The sequence below is a fragment of the Solanum verrucosum genome, unplaced genomic scaffold (assembly GCF_900185275.1).
Source record: "Solanum verrucosum unplaced genomic scaffold, falcon-dt-bn FXZP01000060.1, whole genome shotgun sequence".
Taxonomy (NCBI): Eukaryota; Viridiplantae; Streptophyta; class Magnoliopsida; order Solanales; family Solanaceae; genus Solanum; species Solanum verrucosum.
In genome coordinates, this window is record NW_026020129.1 from 10,906,399 (window position 1) to 10,922,640 (window position 16,242).

General features: G+C 34.1%; 2 protein-coding genes across 2 annotated transcripts; both read right to left on the reverse strand.

Moving 5' to 3' along the window:
- Positions 1–514: 514 nt before the first annotated feature.
- On the reverse strand, positions 515–10,621 carry LOC125826593 (mitochondrial inner membrane protein OXA1-like). The gene is made up of 10 exons (XM_049505945.1): positions 10,528–10,621; positions 9,293–9,799; positions 8,514–8,604; positions 5,868–5,915; positions 5,399–5,457; positions 4,107–4,182; positions 3,880–4,011; positions 2,360–2,467; positions 1,206–1,260; positions 515–1,055 (listed from the first exon to the last, which is right to left on the reverse strand). The coding sequence occupies exons 2-10, from the start codon at positions 9,781–9,783 to the stop codon at positions 754–756; spliced, it is 1,362 nt and encodes a 453-aa protein (XP_049361902.1). The 5' UTR covers positions 9,784–9,799; positions 10,528–10,621; the 3' UTR covers positions 515–753.
- Positions 10,622–11,387: 766 nt separating this feature from the next.
- LOC125826504 (putative RING-H2 finger protein ATL21A) lies at positions 11,388–15,937 on the reverse strand. Its single transcript, XM_049505851.1, has 3 exons — positions 15,442–15,937; positions 14,651–14,979; positions 11,388–12,029 (listed from the first exon to the last, which is right to left on the reverse strand). The coding sequence occupies exons 1-3, from the start codon at positions 15,831–15,833 to the stop codon at positions 11,572–11,574; spliced, it is 1,179 nt and encodes a 392-aa protein (XP_049361808.1). The 5' UTR covers positions 15,834–15,937; the 3' UTR covers positions 11,388–11,571.
- Positions 15,938–16,242: the final 305 nt, after the last annotated feature.

Genomic DNA, 16,242 nt, shown 5'->3' on the forward strand with positions numbered 1-16,242 from the left:
ACTCTCCCAATACAAACAATTTTTTCTATCGTAATCTTTTTTGTTGGAATTTGAATCCTGATTTCCCATTCTAAAACAAAAACTTTACATCACTTTTCAGCTAAAAAACAACATATAATGTATTGATTGTTGAGAAACAATAATCCTTAAGCATCTCTTTCCTCTACAAGAAATAACAACGACGATAACCTACCCACATGCAGGATCTGGAGAGAATAGGATGTACGCATACCATACCTCTACCTTTGTAGAATAGAGATTGTTTCCGATAAACCTTCAGCTCAAAAGAAAGGAAAACGAAGCATGTTTCCTAGACAGATATAACTGTAAACTAGCAAGATACAAAGCAACTAAACCGACAAATCAAGACAGACTAGAAAGTTAAAAATATAACGGCAAAGAAGATGGACAGCCAAAAAAACAACATTAGCATTAGAGTATTATTCATTTTGTCTCAGAAATGTGCATTGGAGATATTTGCCAATTACAGAAATATAGTACAACAGTACAAGATCTCTAAATGGATAATCTTTCTCTAATTATGTCTAATGAGGAGAAATAAAGATACTATGGTCCTCGAAATACTCTCGAACGAAACAAAATCTTGCTTACTCCTCAACACTCGAGAGGGTGCAAACGCGCAAAATTGCCAAAAAATCATTGAGCTTCTCTCCCCCGATAAGTTCAACAAATACAGCTTTTAACTGTGTATATGTATGCACTAGCGATAACCTATAACTAGCATTGGAGTGTTTACCTCTTCTTGTTCTTCTTTCTTCCTTTCACTTCTTTTTCTAAACTTTTGACCCTTTGACTAAGAACCGAGGATGCTGATATTCGTTGACTTGTGGGTCTTGATTCTTCTACAGGAGGCGATGATAAAGCCGGTTGCTGTGATGCTGCGCTCTGCTTTGCTGCTATATGTTGTTGTGCTGCTGCATATTTCTTGAGTGTTTCAAAAAATGGGAGCGCCGGTTTTTGTTCTGTTGAAGTTGGAGGACTGTAATGTATTATAGGAATACCCAGTGCCTTCTTGACCGCGTGACTTTTTATCACTGACACAAGATGAAAAGTGAGATATGTTATAGAGAGATTGCATTTCCTCTCACCTTCACAAATTCCAAATTTCGATTCGCGAAACGCAAAGATTGCAATGAGCAGATGAATATTTCAGCAGGAATGAGTGTTATATAGCATATACTAACCCAAACCGTAGGAGAGTGAAAAAAGATTTGAGGTTATCCAGTAACAGAAAATTGCCTGCATTGATTCAAATGATGTGTATTAAAAAGTCTTGCTTTACAAACAAATCACTATGAGCAACGAAAAAAATACCATATATCGAACGGCATGTACAAAGATTATACTGCACATATGAACTCTTAAACAAACATGGCAAAAGATGGATGTAAACAATGTACAAAATTCTAGATTACACCAAACTTTTTTGTGGCAAAAGATGGATGATACATTCTTGATAAAACTATGCCTATTAACAACCTCAAAAAATCCAGCGAGACACTAGTAGCAATGTACAGATATGGCCAATCACACTGACAATTTCTTTGATTACGTGTTCCAGCAATATCAGAAGAACATCTCTCTTAAAACTACGTGTACAGACATGCAGAAAAGGTGTTCTCTATTTTTTGATATGCTGTATGCATGCTCAAAGACAAACCAAAATTACATAATCATGAGAACTTGACACGCGCAAGCAATATATCAAACATAAAGTCCACGTGAGATTAAGATTTAAGAAAAGATGGAATGTTTAAGATGATAAAATGGATCAGAAGAAAGAAAAAAACAGGTAGTATGTTTTAAATCCGGAAATGGACAAACATACAGTTGGCAGGCCATCAAGAAACTTAAACAGCCAAATTCATCTTCAACAAAAAATCTCAATTTCCTTCAAATATGAACATCAAAATTTAATCTTAACACGTGATAGCTTGTATCCTTCATCACCCAATCCCCCAACCCCCCAACAAAGAGAGAGAGAGAGAGAGAGAGAAAGGGGATACTGCTCCTCTCAATATTTTGATCAATAACTATATATACCACCACCACCATAGGCCATACTTTTCATACAAGTCAAAGATACAAAACAAACTTGTGCATCTACCAGAAGTAAGGCTATTCATGTATCCAACAATTCAACCAGAAAAAGAATTTGGCTACAATTAGGAGATCACCAGGAAAAGAACAGGAAAACAAGGAAAAAAGGAGAAAAGGAAGTTGGCAACAAAGGCACATTAAAAACTTCTACGTACACAGATTTTGCAGATTTGTCATCATGCATAATTAGGACAAATAAACTATGAACCATTATATACAAGTTGGTTGCATATCCCACCTTAGGAAAACTAGCAGTAAGTGGGACAGTTAGCGCAGCAAAGCCCCGTGAAACATTTTTTATAGTTTTACCAGCAGGATTTCCCTCCAATCCTTCTTGAGCATTCAACTGCAAGAGAACAACTCTAGTTAACAAAATTGACCAGAATAAGATGCTCTAAAGTACTGTTAAGAAAAACAGATAACTGCTAATGATGGCCTGAGTATTGAACTTGATATCAACAAAAAGGAGACGAGCACCAAATCTTCAAGAAGTTTCAACATTAACTTGATAATGGCATATTTACAGGTGTTGATTCCGTCATCATTTCTCTATATATATTTTTCCGTCTATCTTTCTCTCTCTCCCTGTCTATTTTCTTTACCTCTCTGGTGCAATCTGAACAAATATCTTTAGTGATTCTATAAGATAACAACAGATATTTGTTACTGTTAGAGTGGGCTAGAGTCCCACATTGGTTGGGGAATGGACCAGTGGTGTTTTGCTTATATGGACTTGGGTAATCCTCCCCTCATGAGCTAGCTTTTCAGATTGAGTTAGACTCGGGCGCTATATCTTAGCAGTAACAAAATTTTTGAAGTTTTATGATTTTTTGTTACTGTTTTACCTATTGTCTTCTTTCTCTAACAGTATTAGATATTCTCCTGTTGAACCCAACACAACATCAAATAATCGCCAATCATCCAGAATAATAAACCATTGGACCATTACTCCACTAGGATAAAGAATATTTAATGAAGCAGGAAAAAATAAAGAGAAAATGGTCAGACAGCTGGTTAGGTCAACATCCACTAAAGCGACTCTTCCCGATTATCTTCAGCCTGAATCAACAACAAGATGCCACTATAGGAGAAGTCTGGGATGGCTCATGGCTGGATCTAAGCTTCAGAAGACACCTTAATGATTGGGAGATAGATAACTTGGCAAAATTCTACAATACTCTCAATCTATTCAAAGGCCCCTCCTCTCAGGAAGACAATCTTGCATGGCAAGTGGATAAACAAGTTCAGTCAAGTCAGCTTACAAGGAATTCAACCATTCTAACAACCAGATTAATTGTTGTCCATGGAAACTAATCTGGAAAGTCAAAATTCCTCACAAAGTTGCTTGTTTCACTAGGCTCGTGGCCAGGAAAACGGTCCTATCTCATGAAGGACTTGGAAAGGGGCTTCCACCTATGCTGTAAATGTTATATGTGCATAATAGAAGAATCAGAGACAATCAACCATTTTTTTTACACGGCAAGTCAAGTGGACACAATCATAGCTCTATCCAGAAACTGAAGATGAATTGCCTAGCCCTTTTCTATTTTTGGTGTAAACATAAATATATGGAAGACATAGAATCTTATATTGATGTTCTAGGATCTTTGTAAGTAGGTTATAGCTTAGTACATCTTCCTATACTCCCCTGTAAGTATGGACAGCTGTAGTTTTTATGCAGCAAATAGTATACAAAAATGTTACCTTCTCAAAGAAAAAAAGAGAAAATTAATAGACTGAGATAACTAATAACTTTACCTCCACTGTTATCCAGAATGTCAAAGCCGTCAAAACTGGAAGGATATACATATCATCTGGAGTAGTTAGATCAGTAAACCAAAACGGTCCACCCATTTTGAGAGAAGGAACAGTGTCCACCATGTTCCTAATCTGCATTTTCAAGAGATACCATAAAGGGTCTAATTATGCAAGAGATATTGGGATGGGAGCCACCAACAATACAGATAGTGAAGGGATAATCTTACAGCCATAAAAAAACTGATGAAGATCGGGCCTTGTATTAGTAGTCCTTTTAAGGGAGTGAATGGAGTTACTCCGTATCTGCAAGCATGACAATGATTTAATAAAGACACTCATCATATCAAATATTTCACCGAGAGCATTATCAAAGGAATTGTTTTTGGAAGTATGTGGCTGCAGCTACTTGTATTTTCTATCTACATCAGATAATAAAAGCATTCCATCAAACTGTTGACTTGAAGATTGACTTCTTGTCTAAACCATGCAAAATAAGTTGAAGGTTTTGCTGATATGTCACCATGTATGTTTTGAAACGCCAATGGAAACAGCATTGCTGAAGACTAGATTGCTTAGTTTAGGATTCACACGCAATCAGATAGGTTGATACTTACGTAAAGCAACCTGTTTAATCATCATTTCTCCGCAAGTGTCAATACCATCATGATTACATTGAGAAACTGTTGGACAGAAACTAAAGTAGCAAAGCAAAACACAACTGAGCTGAGACTAGGAAAAGGCTAACTACAAAGTGAAGCTAAGAAAAGTACAACTAACACTGAAATGCTTCAAAGCAGGAGATAATTACTTATGTCAAGCTGACAAGCTCACCATTAATTGGAATAAGGTCTTTCAAAAAGAACATATTTAACATAGTTGATTTACGACATATGTACAAGTATAATCAGAACGCCCATTCAATTTTTTCAGTTGCTTAAGGTCGTGGAGGCATCATTTCCATCCAACTGAAAGAAAGTTGCATAATCTACAGATAAATAATATTTGCATTCAAACACTCAACATTTAATAAGACTAACATTTTGAAGTTCAACTGGACTACTTCCGACAGATAATGTGAGAATAAGAGGAGATTCAGGATTATAGTTGTTAGGCAAACCAGATGCAAGTGATGAGAAGTTCAATACTTAAGTAAGGGGATGGTGATGGGTAGATATGCAGCTCAAAGTAGATACAGACTGGCTCGAGAAAAGAAAAAAATATAACGCTAAAAGAAAAGGAAAGAATTGGTGGATTTATCTATGTGAGAAGCTAGTTAACTTTTATAAAAATGGCAGATGTCCAAGCCAGCTCTCAGGAAGGCCGACTATTCCACCTGGTACCTCTATCCTCCAACCACAACCAGTAGAGGGTGCAGGGTAATTTTTTTTGAGAAGGAGAGATACGGGTAATTATATACACAAGGCTTTCATATGAGAAGCTAGTTAAGTTCTTCAAAACAAAAAATCTGCAGAACAGGGCATATAGAATTTCATTACATCAACAAGGAAAAGTTGCTTACTCCCTCATTAATTCTTGCATTCTTCGTTGACCATCAGCAACTGCCGCTGGCTCCATACCCTGTTAAAAGGTAACAAAGGTAAGTCAGCTAAAACTTTTGGTAGGTAAAAATATAACCACATAATTCTTGCATCCGGAAGGAAAGGAAACACGTGAGTTGTTTATAATTTGAGGCAAGAACTCTGACAGTAGAGAAGCCAAGTGTGTGTGGGCATGTCCATGCATGGATTACTTACTTATAGATGATACTAGGGAGGGTTTTAGATTTCAAGAATCGTGTAACAAAAAAACACACTAAGTGTAATAATCAATGAATTTCAAAGAAGCATCGAATACACAGTGACTGGATCACATAAATAATATTTCTTCAGATGTCATTACTATGACCTACATGACAGGGAAAGAAATTTAGTAACTGGCTAGCTCAATCAAACAGGAATGAAAATGAGAGGAGACTGGTATCAACCTACCTTATTTTGCATCTCTTCTTTAATCACTTCCAACTTTGGTCTCAGAAGCTGCACAAGACATGAAAGTTAAGAAATGGTAGATGAATGAAATTAAAAACAGGACAAGGTGGCACACAGACTTTAGAAGGAAAAGTACCAATAGTTTCATGTTTATTTCTAGGGAAAAAGGACAAATATACCCCCGAACTATTATAAATGGTATGTCAATACCCTCCGTTATACTTTAGGGCTATTCGTACCCTTACCGTTAATATTTTAGGTTGTGTATACCCTTGAGGTTATATGTTTGTTATCGATGGCGGCGGTGTTGACGGCTGGGTTCGAGGCGCACGCGGCATCAGAGCCGGCCGTGGGTATGAATAGCCCCAAAGTATTAACAGAGTTTTCATCCTGGTATTTTCGAAGCAACTGCAGCTTTAGGAGTAGAAAATATCCTGCCTACGAGGAACTCTTTTGAATATGAAATTTCAAAAAGTTTCAAGCACATCCAGTGTGAATGTCAACAGTCTTGGTGGTTATTAATAAATTTTGTTCAATTATTAAAAAAAGGTAGAAACGTAGACGCATTGTCTGCATATTTTCTTTTAATTCCCTTTTGCTTATTATGTCAAGAAGTCAACAAACTAAGATCCATAAGAAGAAAATATAACTTTTGCATTATGCTAAACTAGACAGCAGCATACCCCACCTAATCCCTATTGCAAAGACTTACTTCCATTTTGTAGAAAACGCAACATTGAACAGAACTAGTTGACTTCAAATTAAATACTTTCTGGTCATTTGGACAAGTAACAACTACCAGATAAAAAAGTGATCCTGTTGAGCACGAGTGCTGCTATTATGAGATCATACAGCTCGAAGAAGATAAAATCTGGACTTTAAAGTCAAACTTGAGCAAGTAGGTGTATTGAACAATTCAAGTACAGTGCATTGTTGACTTGTACCAGGAGAAGGCATAGCTTCGTCAGTGAGCCATGCAATATTAGAGAAGTGTTCCATTCAAACAATGATGTGCAAAGTCATTTAGCAAGAAGTTATTGGTTCTTTGAATATCATGTGTGAGGAATAGGGTTAATATCGGCATTATTGTGTATTGGATACTAAAATTAGTTGATCCCTCCTTTCCACTTTGTTTGACACTTCCCTTATTTGCTTGTTCCAAAAAGAATGGCACATACTTATATCTCCTAATAAGAAGTTTTTGTAGCCACACCAATGTTATAACATGTTTTTTTGAAATAGGTAACTTTGTATAATATCACAAAACAGTACAAGGGTTGTACTGAAACCATTATATACGGATGTCTCATTTTCCACTTGTTTCAGTCTATATTGAGTCTAAAACATCAATTATTGATACAGTGTCATTGGAGTATACTTGATTACACCAAAAACATAACAATAAAATGAAGTTTAACTTGACTTCTTATAACATGTTTTCAACCATAAGTTCCAAAAATTTATAGCCACACAAATTATTCCGTATTTAAGATCACAAGTTGTTGCTGATATTGTTCTTTCTCTATTATTTTCTATATGTTTCTTCACTACTGAATTTCCTTTTCTTACTGATTTGGAAATGTTTTACATGAGCCGAGGATTTATCAAAAACAACCTCTATGGGGGTATGTTGTTGATGTATTTAAGATCACAAGTTTCAAAAGTCTTCCTTTCTTTATTAAACTTTGTGCCAATCAAACTACGACAACAAAGTGAAATTAGCAGGAGTAGTATTTTGATGATTATGATACTAAATAATTTTCCAAAATCTGGGTGCTTCATCTCAAACAACCATAAAGTCCACTTCATACTTTTCATTTCAAGCCTCGTGGACATTGTTGTTTTTTTGCGCTTTTCGCTTCTAAACACACTGTGATCTGGTGTTGTCATTTACAGGGTTACGTAATGGAAATCTAATACTTGAAAAGACAGTTTATATACATTACCAGTTACCCAAAAAAAAAAGGCAGTTTATATACAAATTAATGACTGCAAAGGACTTCTTCCAGAACATAGAAACAACTTTGACATGATTGTCTAATGTTACTAAGTTCTCAAAGAAAACTATCTGACGTTACTACACTTTTCCCCACTTCTTCATTTTTCAGGTAACAACTAAAATGGGTATTTCCAGCCAAAGGCTACTGTTACATACTTACATATGACACTGATGGTTCATTCTAGCAGATACTTCAATTTACGAGCAATGGGCTTTATCTTAATTGCTTCAAAATTAAATTTAGGAGTGCAAAAGACCAAGCAATTACTTGAAACAGGCACCGACATAGGTGTAGCTAACAAATGAACTTGGCCTGAGGTCAGGATTTTTTAAATTCCTTCAGTCCCAACAAAAGTTAAGTTGGGAAACCAATTGGACAATTTTTGTTGCTCAGCACATTTGTAACTTGTATATGTTGACATACTTGAACTTCTTCCCTTCTCAGTTTCCTTCATTAAGTTTTGTGCATATAATGGAGGTCCTATGTGGGTATAAGATTCTACGGGAACCTTTTTCTTTTTCTTAATCTTTAAGGAATGGTACAATCATACGTATTCTAGTATAGTTATTTCACCAACTGCCTTAAGATGTTATTATATAAACAAACTGATACATTAGCAAGGTTAAAATGCACTACAGAAACTTACCGTAAGTTTTGAAGTAGCTTTAAGCTGATTAATCATAAATGGAAGAGTACATAACCGAATCATAATACTTGTAGCAACTATGGATCCCCACCTGTACAACATCAAAATTTTCAAGATGAAGTCAAGGAGTAAAAGTTGTCACTTAATACCTAACAAAGCATGATGACTTAATTTTAACTTAGAAACAAAACTTACAAAAAAATGTGGTATGAGGGGAAGCGGGGAGAATGAGTGAGAGAGAGAGAAACTCTTAAGGACTTATATTTCAGCTAAAATATAAAATCTCGAACTTCCAAACATATCTATCAAACAAGAACTACTACCAACATTAAGTCCAAGCAAGTTCAATTATTTCAAATGAAAGATCTGCAGTTTTGGAGCCCAGCTAAGTTTATGCAGAGTATAAAAGAACAAACTCTGCAAGCCCAATTGAATACATGTGAGATGCTTCAATTGCAATGATATCTTCAACTTAAAACTATATATCTTAAGGTTCTATGAAGTCTTTCAGTTAAAAAAATGTATAATAAAAGGACTATGGGAATAACAAAAGAGATAGAATCATGCTTCTTGTTCTTGTACCCCTTTCCAGCCCAAAACTGAGAGTGCATTGAGTTATTAATGTATCTAGTCATCACTCTCTTTCTCACCTAAATACTATCAAGAGGTGAATAACTATATCCTTCATTTCTCTTTCCAACTACCCCAATCCAAATGTACTGTAAAAACACCACAATGAGATAACAGGAAAAATTAGAGGCAACAACATTTACTCTTACCATTCAAACCCAGTAAATATATGAACGTAGTCTATCAAATACATCAATGCCTTCACCGGCAAATAACAATCAGCAGCAGCAATTGCCACCTCGTTCAAAGCTGGAGCTTGAGAAGCTACAGCTTCCACAGCCTTATCAGCAAGTACTTCGGCAACATCAGTCACGTAATTAATTTTATCTGCTCCACCACCAATATCAGTTGACATATTCCTGGTCAAAGAGGACCCATAACTCATCGGAACCATAAGTCCTGAAGCACAAAACCTCCTGTCTTGATATGGGCTTCTTGAGCCAATGAAGCTGTTAACTCCACTTACACTTCCCATGTAACGGGATTGGGAAAAACTGGTAATTCTTGAATTCACAAAAGTCGGTTCAGGACAGCTCTTATGATCATCATCATCCTTATGAAAATAAGAAAATGCAGGAGTGACTCTTTGTTGCTGATAAAGAAGCTTCGCTCGCGTTGTTATGCTGCGCCTATAAGCCATTCTTTATATATGCTTCCTATAAACAGATTCAGCAGCAAACATAAACACCCCAAATCATACATAGGCAACCTTGAAAGTATATACACAACATATGCATCATAAAGATGAAACCTTTAGGGGCCGTTTGGTAGGATCTATTAGAAAATCTAATACATCTATAAGTCATGATATTATTTAATCTTTTGTATGGTAGGATCTTCAGCCTATCTATAACCAATACACAACAATGAACAAACCATGGTATTAGCAATACAAGGACTATTAAGACATAGATAAGCACTATTAAAAACAAAATTGCCCTTAATACGCTAAATTAAACCATGAATACTAATACACCCTATTGAGTACTCCCCAGTCCCCATTTATGTGGCACAGCTAAAATTTCCCAATTCAAACTTTAAACTTTGATGTAAATCCGAAGCTATTTGAAAACTACGTAAAAAGTAAAACTTGGTTGACTCTCGAAATTCCAACGGTGCCACATAAATTGAGGAGGAGGGAGTACAGAGACATATATCATATATCATAAAGTCACACACACAGCAAAATACAGAGACATATATCATAAAGATGATAACTTTATATTCATTCACACAAAACAAGATTAACATTTTTAGATTCATTCACACAACAAAATGCACAAAAACAAGCAAAATTAGAAAAGATTCAAAGTTCAGATCCCAATTATTGTGATTTGTGATTCAAAAAATACATGAATTTGAAGTTTAAGAGTTGAAAACTTACAGCAATATGTGATTGCAAGAGCGAAGAATGAAGGGTTTACGGGGTTTAATGAAGTAAAATGAAGAAAAAAAAAGTATGAGGAGTGAAATGTAAGATCGATTTTTTTTGTTTCAGACGGGTTTTTTTGGTGGGTTGACCCGTTTGGGTCTCGGGGCTCCGAGGAGTTTTGTTGCCATTTTTGGGGTATTTTTGACTTTTCAGAGCAGTAACATATTCTTGTCAGATACTTGCACCTGGCTTTATGGGCTTGTGGAAGTTGGATTGGACTCTATAAAGAGTGGCCCAAATTGTTGATAATACTAAGGAACCATTTTAAACGATTGAGGGGCGGAGTCAGTATTTGAAGTTGAATTTATCATTGAACTCATAGTTCATTTTAGTTATTAGGTTCATAATTACATATTTTTTGCCATCAAACTCATAGTTCACTTGGTTATATTGCATATTTATATAGTATTTTTATAGAATCTAAGCAAAAGTTCCTTGAACTCGTATCAGTAAATATGAGTATGTATGGTCCAATATGTGATATCATTTATAAGCGTGATTGCCAGATGATTAGAAGAGTTCAACCATCAAGGGCGGAGCTAGATAGGGGTGAAAATTTACATTGTGTATACAAGGTTAAAATTGTTTTTTTATGTATATGTAGTAGATGTTGCATCCCTTTGTTTTCTTAGTGTATTTTTGAACCACCTTAATGAAAATCATGATTTTGCCACTATCAACTACAACCATGATACACAATTAGGATAACAGTAACGGAGATATTATTTCTCACGTAAAAATCACTAACTTTGTCCATCAATCAGAAAAATAAGAAGGGAAAAAGAAGAGCAACACCATGTGTACATCTTGTTTGTAAAGAGCAAAATCATTTCCTTTCTAAACAAAAACAATGCCAAAAAGAATTCTATCCTATATCCTTTATTTTCTTTCCATTTACAACACTTGAAACTCACAACTTATATGCAACAAGAATAATTTCCCTATGAAAGACATTAAAATCAAAGCAAAACAGAGTTTTTGTGTGTGTGTTGAGGCCTATGGAGAAGACGACGAGACCAAAGAAGTTGACGATGAACAAGGATGTAACGAACGATCTGGTGTATTTCGACATAAAGGGCAAGTAGCATTTAACTTAAGCCATTCATCAATGCATTCAGCATGAAAATAATGGTTGCATTCTGGTATAGTTCTTAATGTTTCTTTAGGCATGTAGTCCGATAGACATATTGGACAAGTGCCATCGTTGGGATTGGGGAGACGTTGACTCTCCCCGAGCACTGTCTTGGGATATGTATCAATGATTGCCCTGTTAAGACCTCTCGTGGCGATTGCTGATTGTAGATTAATGGTTCTTGGGAGATCAGAGTTCAAATCAGGACGAAGAGTGTAAACTTTGAATTTACCAAATGCAAAACTTATTATTCCTATTAAGCATACAAAACCTGGCACTCCAACTCCAATTATAATGCCATATTTGGCTCCTCTTGGAAGTCCTGCACAAAGAATATCGACTATTGTTAAACAATATTCAATTAAAGACCTTAACTTTAATCCAAACTAGTTACAAACTTATATATCTAAGTCATTATTTAATTTAAGGTAGCCATTAAATAAATAATCGATTACTAGTAGAATATTCACAATTGTAACATCCAAGAAAGTAGCCAAAAGTGCAATGAAGTGGAGATAAAATCATCTGCCTAAATCTTAGTGGATAAATTACTAAACGTCTAGTAGTTAGAAGTAACAAATACCTAGGATTGTCTCGATACTTATGGTAGGGGTGTATATCTAGATGCAGGGGTGTTGATCCACGTGGACTCATGCATCTCTTTATAGATCGTGTATATGAATATCACCATATTTTAATCAGTACCACTTAATTATACATAAGTTCATACCTAAAATCAAAAAGTACTACAACATAATTATTTCTATTAAATATACCTCTTGAAGTGAATTGAATATTCAAATCTTATATCTATTTTATCATTCTTTCTTGTTTTCTAGAACTAGAATTAGATCCACACTCATGAGTTGTGTCCTTTCTTGCGTTTTAATTAAGTATTCTTTTTTATTTTGATGAATTCTTTAAAAAAATTCTAAGTTGACAAGTTGAAATCTTTATTTTTCTTTTATCTAATAATAACATAAAATTTCATATAACTAAATCAAACATCTATACTATAGCTAGTAATTGATTATTTTTTCTACCCAACTCCTTAACTATCAGCTCTCTATAACGTGGCATGGTAGCTTTGAAGGTCATGGGCGGTGGCCATATATGGCCAAAAATTTATTAACTTTGTGAAATTAGAGCCTCATATTCTTGCACTATGTGTCATCAATAATGTGACAAAATTTGATAGGCATTATATTTTGACTTTTGCAGAAAAGTCAAATTTTACTACTCAAATTTATTAACTAAACACTCAACTAATAGTTACTCCCTCTGTCCCAATTTATGTGACACATTTCACTTTTCAAGAGTCAAATAGTTTAAGTTTGACCGAGAATTTGCTCATGGAATCTTCAATTTTTTAAAAATGAAATTTATATATTTGTAAACTACATAAAAAGTAGTACTATAAGTCTCAATAATTGATAATTCAAAATAATTAAAAGATATATGAAAAAATTACGATCAAAGATAGACTTGTTTGAATCTCAAAATCCGAAATGTGTCACATAAATTGGGACAGAGGGAGTAATATTTATATAAAGTCACTTTATTTATCGATGACAATTAAAATGAAAGAAGAAAAATGACTTTACAAAATATGAAATGAATAACGAAAAATCAAATCTTTAATTTCATTACGCTTTTGACTTGTCTAGATCTAGATTAAACCACTACCTAAAGACTCTAAACCAATAAAAGAGTAGAGTCAACCAATAACCTACACTTAAATAGTTAGGTAATTTTTGTAACTAGATTTTTCATTTTCTTCGTTACTTGGGATAACTATATATTTTATCTCTTGATAATTGATAAATTATGATTCTGATTATTGAAATAGTTAGTTAAGCATATCTAACATTTAATTAAATAATGTAAGTTTTTAGTTTCTTATTATAGAAAATGTGTGATATCTAGACTATTTTGAAATTATATCATTCTTAACAATTGGATGATTTAGCACTTAAGATTCATTACATTTATAAAGAGTCATAGTCAAAGAAATCAAAAGTACTTATCAACTAATTGAAAGTTAAATACATTTTATCAGAAATCATTGAGATTGAAATTAAAATTTGTCGATTTATAAGGGACTAGAAATGTTAATTTCCCTTATTTATATAGGAAAAATAAAACACAACTCAATCTTGTTTTTGAATAAATCAACTTTCAACTTCATTAGGTGGAGCTACAATTATTTGACCCTACAAACAAAACTACCAAAACTAAAAAAATATTTTAGATGATGTAATATTAATGCACATGGACTATGCAACACTAGTGATAAGACACTTAACAAATGACATACTAACATCTATAAGTTCAACAACCCCACCAATAATCAACTTGAAAATTTGGAAAGAACTTTTGTTAAAAAAGGAAATTAGAAAAAATAAAATCTACTTTCCTTTTTTTTGAAAAGTTTTGGCATATACCCCTTAAACCTTTTTCTTATACTTATCAAATAAAAGTATCTTCTCAAACCGTCAGATACTATTTTCATACACTCTACTAAACGATTCTTTTTTTAGTGTGCAATTTCACTCTATATGATTAATGTAACATACAACTAAGATGTGAAGGGCAAAAATGTCATCCAATTTCAATATCTATGGTAGTGAAAGTTAACCGATAACTATATTAATTAACTAATGTATGCGAAGAATATGTCAACCGTATACACATTTATGATTAGTTAGTTAAATGATATGTATTTTCATTTTAATTTTTAACTGGTTAAATTGGTTGATTTGGTATTAATAGTTGAATACTCAATAGTTACTATGGATAACTAGTCTAACAGGTAAATGATGATTGATAAAATAATTAAGTTGCACGTAAGTTAATTTGACTCCTACTAAGGTTTTTTGAAATTATTATCCTTATCGTACCGATCAAATACGGATGCAGTAGAGAGAATATTGAATAACATACCTTTAGAAGGAGGAGGATTTGAACAAGCAATGTCAGATCCAGTAGCACTCTTAAACCCACAAAGTTTGCCTTGATTTTCACAAATCCTGCAACTTGGTTCAGTCCAAGTTAACACAAGACCTTCAATTGGAGACCAAAACTGAGAATCTTCCAACTGCAGAGGAACAGAAACTCTAGAATTAATCAATTTACAACCAGCTGGTTTTTCTTGCTCATACATACTCGGCGGCATCGCCAAAATCGCCTGATTTCTGCTCGTAACTCCCCGGCAATACAACGGAATCGCTACCTGATAATTTGGGTAACTTAACCAGTCATCTGAAGTACACCTAAAAACACAGAGAGCAAATTCAAATTCAGTACTTCTGTTGGAAATAACTATTGCATCAGAATAGTTATAAGCTTTTGCGCATTTCTTAGTATAACTGACACCTCCCACTAGCAATAGATATGAGATGTATTTTGTCATAGTAAAGATGGAGGTTGGAACCCGAGATTATGCATTTTCGGGAATCTTAGTAGTTTAGTCCGTTAACTACTCAAAATTTCATTTTATTGGTAAGAGTTCGATTCTCTACTTTCCTTGTACTGAAATACGCTCTACATCACCTAAAATATCTAGATCGTGAATAAAGGAAATTCATCTGCTTAGTGAATTAAGGATTATCTAGACTGTGAACAAACCAAATTCATCTATTTCGTGAGAATTCCAGACTAACACAAATCGTGATTACGGCAGATTTTAAAGAGAAATTAGTAGCATTTTTCAGTTGAATACTATAATTCAGTACCTGACGATTGTGTAATTTCGTTGATGATCAGCTTTGAATGGCGAATTTGTGACATTGAAACCGAAGAGTCGTTTGACAAGGCAGAAATCCGGATCATAAAGCATTAGAGATTGAGCAGAGTAATCAATCTCTGTAACTAAAAAATCACCTGAATGAGGGAGTGACATGATTGTTTGGCCTCTTTCATTGCACGAAAGATCGAAACCAGGGTAACCACACCGGTCCGATTGCCGGTCTTTTAGCCGGAAAGGGAACCGGATATCCGGTCCCATACCTATTTCTGAGCATGAAGTTGGGTTGCAGACATCAACAGAGGAAACTGGAGAAAAAATAAGGAAGAAGAAGAAGATAATTATGATGTTAATCAGTAGTTTAAGCTCTGTAATTTCCATTTTTGTTTAGAAAAAAAAATGGAAAGTTTAGAAGTTTGGTGGAGCTCAGAAATGGTGTTTGAATTTATGGAAATTTGAATATTGTGGGAAGTGGAAATTGTGATATATTTTAAATAAGTTGTTGGGTATTTGGAGTTTCTAGATGAATTTTGATTCTACTAACATTGTGATATGAAGTCAACTATTTGATATCTCTATTGAAATGCTACTAAATTTAAATTCAAATAGAAAAAATTCTACGTTTAAGAAAGTAAATTTACTAAAAATTACTATACTCAATTTAAAATTAAAATAATATAGACATTATAACTCAGCTAATCGGCACAAATATTTTGTACTTTCTAAAATTATGTCAAAGTAACAGCAAAATATATGTATGTTATTATGAAGTGCTTTTTCGACATGATGT